Source organism: Cebidichthys violaceus, unplaced genomic scaffold (genome assembly GCF_023349555.1).
Source record: "Cebidichthys violaceus isolate CVI_PGR_0920_01 unplaced genomic scaffold, fCebVio1.0.p SCAF_90, whole genome shotgun sequence".
Lineage (NCBI taxonomy): Eukaryota > Metazoa > Chordata > Actinopteri > Perciformes > Stichaeidae > Cebidichthys > Cebidichthys violaceus.
This window is the reverse complement of record NW_027176976.1, coordinates 287,805-298,022: the sequence shown is the minus strand read 5'-3', so window position 1 is coordinate 298,022 and position 10,218 is coordinate 287,805. Positions and strand designations below refer to the sequence as shown.

Here is a 10,218-nt window from a genome sequence, read left to right as displayed (position 1 = left end):
AAAAGGATATGGCCATTCGGTGATCTTTTTGGCGTACTTCCTCACCAGGTTGTCTTCGCTGAAGAGGAAGAGGGAGCGGTTGACCGTTAGGCAGCTCTGCCGGACGGGTATGGGGTTGGACAGGGCCATGGTCCGGGTCTCTCTGGGCCATCGACTGCTTGTACACTCGCTGCCCTCCGGGGGGCCCCCCCTTGCCTGCTGCCGCCGCGGCCGGGCCCCCCTTGTCCGCCGGCACCCCCGCCACCACCGCCACCACCACCTCCTCCTCCTCCTCCACCATACCTGTTGGGTAGCTCGTCTCCAAAACGCGCCATTCTGCAGACACCAAACGCCAGAGGTTAGGAAGGAGCCGGGGGGGGACCTCAGAGTGACACCTCCACATGCCACCACCCCATCAGCCTCGGCTCCAAGACACACATGCAGAAGAGGAGTCAGGTTCGGCGTCTCTCTCTCTCTCTCTGGCTCCCCTTCTCCGTCTCCTGCTAATCTATCTGTGCGTCTCCTTCCCAGATCTTCAGCGCCGAGAAGATACCTCCATTTGTGTGCGTGGAAAAGGGAGGGGGTGAGGAGGAGAGAGGAGGGGGTGGGAGGGGAGGGGAGAGGAGGGAGGGAGGGAGGGAAAAGCGCACGGTGTCTCTGACCGTGTGTTTGGAATGTGAATGTGAAACAGAGCGATGTGTTTATGTAATTTCTGGCGGATGAGTTCTCTGACAGTGAGAAAAAAAAACGAATTTGGTTTTACTGTCCAGAAAATGTTCTCTCTCCGCGTGTCCTCCCCTCCGGGAAAAAGAAAGGCATCTGTTCTGATTTCTGTCTTTGTTGTTATTTTTTTTTTTGGGGGGGGGGGGGGGGGGGGGGGGGGGGGGGTTGGAAAAAAAAAACCTCTCCAAGAATGAGCCGGTTATTTACATTTCAATAATCAAACCTTAATCGATCACGTTTGATACGCGCGACGAGGACGCGCGAGCGTTTCAATAGATATTGCAAATCATCTCCGCTAAGCGGGCTGTACCCCTGGCTGCAGACTGCGTCTTTTCCCCCTCTCAACAGTGCATCTTGACAGGATCTGCAGTTGTCTTTTTTTTTTTTTTTTTCTTCGTCCTCCTCCTCCTCCTCCTCCCCAGGTCCCCTTTTTTCTCTCTCCTGCGAGATAAAAATAGAAATAGATAAGAGTAAAATCTTTAATAATTTCATTTATTCTTGTGCCATATATCCCGCAATGTTTAGTGTGTGTTGTGGCACGGCAAATCCCCCCCCCCACCCACCCCCAATCCACCCCACCCACCACCCCCCCCCCCCCCCCCCCCCCCGCCGCCGCTCACTGCCACGCCGCCTCGGGTTACACGCAAACGCCAACCGAGGGGGGCTTCCCCAAAATCCGAGCCTGGTGACATTTGTTGATATTTGGTGATGGACGGTGCGGCATCCCCCCCTCCTCCTCTCCTCCTCCTCCTCCTCCTCCCCCTCCTCCTCTTCCCCCCCCCCCTCCTCCTCCTCCTCCTCCTCACCAAGGCGTCGGTCACTGATTTTGGGCGTGATTGCGCGCACTTGGAGACGAAAATACACCGGTGCTCAATCTACCAATTTATATCTTGCCCCACTTCCCCGCGAGGGATTGAACCAAAAAAAACAAAACAAAAAAAAAATGAGTTGAAATGAAATTAAAAGAAAAGATGAATGTCCACAACGATCATCTATAATCCAAGGTTGGGGAGAACCAGAATCCCGGACGTGTAGGATCCGGAGAGGAGCAGAAACAGACCGCTGAGGCAGGCAGCAGCAGCACCATCACCATCATCACTTCTTGTTCCGAAAACACGACGGCGGTGTGTTTGTAGCAGCGGCTCGCGTCTTCTCCGCCACCGGGCAGAAACCGTGCACCATGGCAGCCCAGCAGCATCGCCCCCCGAGGCTCCCCGATACCAGAGAGAGGCGGGCCAGCCCCGCAGAGCTACAGCAAGTCCAGCGTCTCGTCTCTCTCCCTCTCCCTCTCTCTCTCTCTCCCCCTCTCTCTCTCTCTCCCTCTTCCTCCCTCTGTGTGTTCTTTTTCTCTTCTTCTTTCCTCCCACGACCCCCCAGGGGGACTGTCGGTCCGGAGGAGGCTGTGTGTGTATATTCCCGTGGAGACCAGCCTCGGAAGCGAAGAAACCCGACAAGCGGAGAGCTTCCTCCGGCTCTCACCGCGTTCAGTCAGCCGTCGGGGTTGAGCCGCGCACTGAGCATCTGATCGGTCTGACGGGAACCGAGCGCCGCGCGCAGATTCTGTGGCCCAAGCCTTGCAGCGCACGACGCACGGCGCACAATCCCCCCACCCCCCCCCCCCCCACACACACACTCCAACCCACTCCCCATATAGCGCACGACGGAGATGCATGGGCGTTAGTTGGGTTACGGCGGGTCTCCTTTGCCAGATCCATAATCATGCACTCTTATGATTGTTAGAATAAGAATAAACAAACATGTGAAGCAGAGGGCTTTGCGATGAGGGGGTGAAGGTGTCATGGAGAGGTTCCTCACAGCACAATGAGAGCCTGACTGTATACAGTATTTGTTTTGTATCTATAAGTTCCCTCTCCCCTTCTATTCCATCTCCTATCTGACAGTATAGACGTTATGTAATATTGTACCAAGCCAAGGATGGGATTCCAAAGAAAAACTGTGATTTTGAGATTATTTTTGGACTTCCAAAAAGGTTTTATGAGCAAATGCTGGTTTGTTTGTTTTGCCCCCAATGTATGAAGAAACAATAAAGTAAGTTGGACCAACATGTCATCTCCAGGAGGAGAGTTGAGCGAGTTTGTGAGTGGGTTGTTTTGTTTGATTTTACTGTTATTTTGAGGACGATTTGAAAGAGATTTTTTTTTTGTTTTTCATCTCCCTCCATTCCTCCCTCTCTCTTTTTTCTTTTTTTCTCTCCTCCATGCCGTCTGTCAGTCTGGCTCCGGCATCTGAGTCGTCTTTGATGCGGGTTGAGCAAGCTGTTTGCCTGGGCTAAACCGACCGAGCTGTCGCCTCTCCAGAACAGAACGGGGAAATGAAGGTGGTGGAGGAGAGATGGAGGGGGGGGGGGGGGGGGGGTGGGGGGGGGGGTTAAATCAATAAAAACACATTGGCCAGAGAACCCCTTTCAAACAGACCCTATGAGATATTTTACATAATGGAAACAGGAACAACAATAAAGTTAAAAAGACACCGAAAAGCACCGACTCTGGTGGCTTCAGAACATCGTCGCTGTCCTTGGTGCTGAAACGGCTACTGGCGTGTTTCCAGGGCCTCTTGGTGCTGAAACAAGAGCACAAAGCTCCGAACACCACCTGCACGCCTTTGGATGGAGGGATGGATGGATGGAGGGTGGGTTTAGTTACTGTACCTCCATCTGTTTAAATGCTGAGAAGCGTTTTGCGAGTTCCGCTCGCTGTTTGTCTCCTCAACGGCTACTTTGGCAGGTAACCTACCCATCATTCTGAGATCTGAGTCTGTTCTAAAATCAGTTGGTGAAGTACTCAAAGTGGGCCATATGGTGGCTGTTGGGATGGATCCGACGGGCAAACTGTGGCAGACTATGTGGAAGTCAAACGGAGTCTCGCAAAAACTTCACGAGACAATCAGAGACGTTATGGTCACGCTAAAAACTAAATGAAAACTCCAAAATGAGCACAAAGAAACGGGAGGCTCAACCTACAGATAACTTGAAGAACGCTGTCCTTTGTGTGGCATTGGACAGAACATTCCTGTGTCTTTGTCACAACCGTTCATGAAGGAAAGTAGCCATCAAGCAATGGGTCAAAACTTATTTGAATGGTGTTTTATGATATCCCCAAAAAAAAGCGTTTTCCTAGAAACTTTATTTCACAATTCATGGTGTTATCAGTACTGGAAACAATGTCACAAAATAGATCTTGGCCATGAATAAAGTGGTTCAACACTGTCAAATCCATTACTTGGACCATTTGTGATACATATTCTGAAGATGGGAGATGAGTTGCATTTAAGTTATGAGTAATTCATCTGTTATGAAGCTCCTCCGTCACCCTGAGGTCCCACAGCTATTATTTACAAGATGCCCTTTCAACGTCACAACGCGTGTGCACCGTCATCTGATTCCCGTAGACTAGTGGCCACCGACAGGCACGTACAAGCCCGCTCCCTCCAACAGGGGGGGGGGGGGGGGGGGGGAGAGAAAGAAAGAAAGAAAGAAAGAAAGAAAGAAAGAAAGAAGAAAGAGAGAGAGAGAGCGAGAGAAAGAAAGAAAGAAAGAAAGAAAGAAAGAGAGAGAGAGAGCGAGAGAAAGAAAGAAAGAAAGAAAGAGAGAGAGAGAAAGAGAAAGAGAGAGAAAGAAAGAAAGAAAGAAAGAAAGAAAGAAAGAGAGAGAGAGGAGAGAAAGAGAGAGAGAGAAAGAGAGAGAGCAAGAGAGAGCGAGAGAGAGAGAGAGAGGAGAGAGAGAGAGAGAGAGAGAGAGATTTTGCGGGACACCACGCGGTTGTCGGGCGCCAGAGACGACCAGTTTTTATCGCTGCTGCATGCCCATGCAGCCTTTCCCCGTCTCTTTCCCTGCGAATGTGTGTGTGTGTGTGTGTGTGTGTGTGTGTAGGTGTGTTGTGTGTGTGTGTGTGTGTGTGTGTGTGTGTGTGTGTGTGTGTGTGTGTGTGTGTGTGTGTGTGTGTGTGTGTGTGTGTTGCTGCTGCTGCTGCTGCAGCAGCAGCTGAGGGAGTCGTGCTGAGGCCCTGATGCGCAGCATTGTCATTCAGGGAGCGTTCACACAGGCAACCCCCGCAGGAAGCCCTGACACCTCCCCCCCCACCACCCACCCTCCCTCTCACCCTTTACTCCCCCCCCCCCCGCTCTCTGATCTCACTCAGCAGGCCAAAGCCACAGAGCTGTCTGAGAGGAGGAGCACGAGAGAGACAACACAGCAGGATTAGCGCCAATTCCCGTTCAAAGAAAGAGGAGAGCAGAGAGCAGACGTCGTTGATTCACTTCAGTCCGGCAACGTCGACAGTTTCATTCCAAAAATGTGATTTACTTTTGAGTAGAAACGGTGGCAACTTCTCCACGCAAAGTACTTCAGAAAATAAGTGTTTTATAGACGATAAGAAACTTAAAGTGGCAAATAAACAGGATTCTCATTGTATTGAACTGAACTTGAAGAAGAAGAAGAAGAAGAAGTTCAGTCTGGGATCTCCTTCTAACCGATGGAGAGATGTCTTCAGGTGCACAGAAAAGACCTCCTCCATCTTTTCTAAGTGAAGCTGAGTGCCAGGCTGCGAGCGCCAACAGCCTCCGTCTCTTCATTGACTGCTGCAGCTGCAGTTTGTCAGACGGCAGTTTTAGTTTTCACTCTCTAATGGCTGCGACTCGCGGTACGATGAGTGAAGTACACACAAAATAACAGTACAAACACACGAGCCAAGGTATCAATACTGCAGACTGGGCTGCTGATTCTCAGTGGGATCTAGATTACTACTATACTTTCATATCATCAAAGTATTTCTTTCATTTGCTCGTATAAAAATATTGCTGATGGAGCTTTTAAAAGAGTGCAGAAAAAGTCCACCATGCTGTAAAGGGAAACTGCAAAGATCAGTTAAACTCTGGGAGAAAACAACCCCTGATTATGTCACGATGATGTCATCAGGGTCATCACAGTTTGGGGGGGGGGGGGGGGGGGGTCATGCAAAGGTTCTGTGTTTTCTTTGGATTTATTTATCCAAATACAGGCAAAAAAAAGAGCGAAGAAGTCGTGGCCATCGCCGTCTCTCTGTAAAAAAAACAGAACATAAGCACACCCAGATGCATGCTGGTCCTCTACCTGCCTGGTGTGCTTGTAAACACAACGGATTGAATTAGGTTTCACTTTCATTTACATGTTCACAGATGAATTGATAAAGTATTGTTTTTTTTACTAGCAAATATTTTATTGCACACACAGTATTAAGTGTAGTAGCTACCAACTCGAGCATCCTTCACTTCATCTGGTTCACTTCACCTTTTGTCAGTAAGTCAGTTTAGTTTTTACAGACGTTAGCCCGCTACAGCGGTCGCATCTCATCTCATCTTCAACCTCTTATCTGGGATCGGGTCTCGGGGGCAACAGCTCCAGCAGGGGACCCCAAACTTCCCTTTCCCGGTGCCACATCGGCCAGCTCTGACTGGGGGATCCCGAGGCGCTCCCAGGACCAGTGTGGAGATATAGTCCCTCCACCTGGTCCCGGGCCTCCCTCGGTGTCTCCTCCCGTTCGGTCGTGCCCGGAACACCTCCCTAGGGAGGCGCCCGGGTGGCATCCTCACCAGATGCCCGAAACCACCTCGACCGGCTCCTTTCCACGCAAAGGAGCAGCGGCTCTACTCAGAGTCCCTCACGGATGACCACCGACCTTCTCACCCTATCTCTAAGGGAGACGCCCGCCACCCTCCTGAGGAAACCCATTTCGGCCGCTTGTACCCGCGATCTAATTCTTTCGTGCGGTTATGCGTACGGTCGCAACGGTACACATAAAAATGGCCGCCGCACCGACCATCCTGCTGCAGAGATTCTAACGGGTTTTACTTCTTGGCCCTTAAACTGTGACGACACCAGCGGAGATCTCAGGAGGAGAATACTGCGGTTTGAATTTGGAAGCTTCCAGGTGTGAATGCATAATTTTAGCAACATGAGGCAGCCTAAAAAAAAACAGCCTGCATGATCAGCAAAAGCCTGCCCTGGATACAGGACGCTTTGACAAATGAAGGAACATTTCTGGAATAAAACCCAGTGAACCCAACTGTTACACACTCCGATACACCTAATGTGACCACTCTGTCGGCTACTGCTGCCGTTACTACTTTCACACAAACGCTGCTACTACTTGCTAGCAACGGCAACCGAAGGCCCGAACCGAGAATGAGGAGCGTTTATGTAACGATTGGTCATGTGATGCTTCTTTGAACTCACAAGCTTCTGTCTACAGTAAGTGTGTGTGTGTGTGTGTGTGTGTGTGTGTGTGTGTGTGTGTGTGTGTGTGTGTTATGAAGACAGGCAGAGAGATATAGTGAGCTGATGTAGCGTCCAAGCTAATCAGGAGGATTGCTCTTTTTTTGGCTTGTTCTCACGCCGACTCAACCTGTATTAATTGATTGGCTGGTTAATGGGAGTGGAGAGGAGGAACGCAGGAGGGAGGAAGAGGAGGAGGAGTGTGCTGGTCTCAGCTAATGGGCCCGGGCTCTGGTGTGTGGAGTAAGCATTCCATTCAAAGCATCAGCACTATAGGACGGACAGAAAGAAAGAGAGAGCGGCAGAAAAGAGAAGGAAGACGGAGATCAGAGACGGAGAAACTGTGAAAAGAAAATGAAACTCTTTCTATTTCTTTAATGAACTGCATTGTGACGCCGCAGATCACCTCGAGTACAGACAGACATCCACACGGGTCACATCTTCTGTTTTTATATATGCTGCCCAGACGGCAACCTCCGGTTCTGCAGAGTGAAGCCGATGCTTCACGTGTTAAAACTGCATTCTCTCTAGTGTCCACCAGGGGGCGACTCCTCTGGTTGTATAGAAGTCTAGTCTAAAATGACTCTACTTCTCTCTTGATTTATTCCCTCAGTAAACATTGTAAACATGAGTTTATGGTCTCCATCTCTAGTTTCTAGTGTTCAATACTTTCAGACGACGTTCCACCGTCCGACAAAGCACCAATTTTAAAAAATGCTGACTTCAAAATGAGTACAAGGGTCAACAGCAGCAGAGATCTACGGGGTCAAAGGGTATTATTACTTCCTGCTGCTTTCTGATCTCATGACATCCAGACACCAACCGGCGCTTGTGGCGGGGTTTTTTTGGCGCTGTGTCCGACGTTTTTCGTAGCTTCCTCTTGGAACGCGTGCTTCAGATCTGGCACCTGGTCTCAGAAAAGTCCCGAAAACAGCAAAAATAATAAAACACAAGCAGACGGCGTCTCTGCAGATACACACTTCTACTTCTCACCAGTGATGATTGAGAGATGTGTGAGTCTATACATTGTTTTATTGAGGAAACTACTACTCATTGTGCCTTCAAAATAAAACGTACAAATCATTGTTCTGTTCTGGTTTTTACTGAAATCAACACCAAAATATAATCTTTGGAGTGGCAGCTCGGGGAGAGACAGATAAAGATCAGAGCAGTATCAAACATTCTCGAGTAAATAGAGTTTAAAAAACCTATTCGCTCGTCTTTGGAGCGATAAACCCAGAACGCTCTCGTCGGCGCAGCACAATGTGTGGCGACCCGCCAGAGCCGGAGGGACGGCCAGCGGAAAGGCGAGTCGAGCCCATATGTCTCCGGATGTCTGATACCCGCCGAGGGGCTGCGAGAGCCGTCCAGTCGGATAAATGTTAAATTTACAGCAGAATTAACCCGCAGAGGACGGATACACACGCTTTGTGTGGTTAAGCCTTTCCACTGCGCCTTTAAAACGGCAATAGTTGGTCAAATGTGAAATATTAATTTTGCGGGAGAGCTGGACACTCAGCTAATCAAGGAAAACAACCAGAAACATCCACAAAAGAAGCTATTTAGATCCATCAGTGAGGACATTTTACAGTAAAATACAATTAATGTAATAAACCTCTTCTCCTTCCTAAGATTCCTCCTATTACTGGCGTTACTACGGTTCCATTAGATGATGTGTAAGAGGAGGAAACGTCATGATTCGTCATTTTAAAGAGGCTGCAGAGAACATGACTCTCAAGACTCTGATTAAAGAGCACAGCGGGGACGACGCTGAGACCTCCTACTCGTCCTTTAATGCATCCTTTTCTCCTTCAAAGGAGTGCACTGGAGAGGAGGAATAACGGGAGGAGAGGAGAGGGGAGGAGAGGAGAGATGACGAGAGGAGAGATGAGGGGAGGAGAGGTGAGATATGAGGAGAGGAGAGGAGAGATGAGATGAGGGGAGGAGAGGAGAGGAGAGGAGAGAGTGGAGATATGAGATGAGATGAGGAGCGGAGAGGAGAGATGATGAAACAGGAGGAAAGGAGAGATGAGGAGAGGAGATGAGAGGAGAGGAAAGAAGAGGAGAGGAAAGGAGAGGTGAGGAGAGGAAAGAAGAGGAGAGGAGAGGAAATGAGAGGTGAGGAGAGGAGAGGAACGATGAAGAGAGATGAGAGAGGAAAGAAGAGGAGAGGAAAGGAGAAGTGAGGAGAGGAAAGAAGAGGAGAGGAAAGGAGAGGTGAGGAGAGGAGAGGAAAGAAGAGGAGATGAAAGGAGAGGAGGTAAGAGAATAGGAAAGGAGATCAGAGAGGAGAGGAGAGAGGAGGAGAGAAAAGGAACATCTTAGTTGAGATGCTCTCCCCTGAATCCAGCCGTCTCTCATCGTCGGCTTCTTCCATCATTTAACGAGGAGGTCACTCTGACATGAGATCAGCTGACAGAGTGACCTGAACTCTGAACACATGAAACCAAATCAAACGACTCAAAGCTCAAAGCGCTCCTCCTGCGGAAAAAAAAGGGGGGCAAGAGAGGACAGAGACAAAAAGACGAGGAGCTAAAAATGTGATGAAAAGCAGCTGAGAGGAAGGTAAAGAGGAGGCGGGTGGAGGAGGAGGAGGAGGTGGAGAGATGTATAGAGGAGGCAGGAAATAAGGTCAGATAGGAAGTGAGAGAAGAGAGATAGCGGAATGACAAAAAGGAGACGAGGAGCGGAGCGAGCGAGCGATTGAAAGGCCGAGATAAGGAGGTGGAGGAAGGTGAAAAAGAGGAAAACGGGGACAGAGGGAGATAGTGAGGGGTGAGGAGGAGGAGGAGGAGGAGGAGGAGAGAGGTCATCATTGTTCATCATTTAAGGTCTAGGAATGTCTAAAGCTAGAGAACTCCATCTAATTAGAATTGAACTCCTAAAACATCGTAGCACTAATGAACAGTTAAAACAGAGTGTGTGTGTGTGTGTGTGTGTGTGTGTGTGTGTGTGTGTGTGTGTGTGTACTGTAAGTAGACCAGCACACAGAGGTTTACCAGGCAGTGATAAAGTGGCTGAATAAATCTACATCTCTCCTTCATCCTTCTATTCTCACATCTCTCCTCTTCCCTTTCTTTTTTTCCTCCCTCCTTCCTTCCCTCCCTCCTTTCTCCATCACTCCCCCGCTCTCTTCCCTTCCTCTCCCTCACATTCACTCTCCTTCTCGGCTCCTCCCTCCTTCCATTTCCTCTTGCTTTCTCATTCTCTTGCCTCCTCATCTCTCCCCTCTTCCCTCTCTCTCTCTC

At 49.5% G+C, this 10,218-nt stretch overlaps 1 protein-coding gene across 1 annotated transcript in view; it reads right to left on the bottom strand.

Annotated features, from left to right (window-relative positions):
- The window catches only part of cacna1ab (calcium channel, voltage-dependent, P/Q type, alpha 1A subunit, b), an 89,073-nt gene extending 88,280 nt beyond the window's left edge, over positions 1-793 (bottom strand). The window contains 3 exon segments of the mRNA XM_068704366.1: positions 12-138; positions 140-190; positions 192-793. Coding sequence (XP_068560467.1) covers positions 12-138; positions 140-190; positions 192-314 — 301 coding nt within the window. The 5' untranslated portion in view covers positions 315-793.
- Positions 794-10,218: the final 9,425 nt, after the last annotated feature.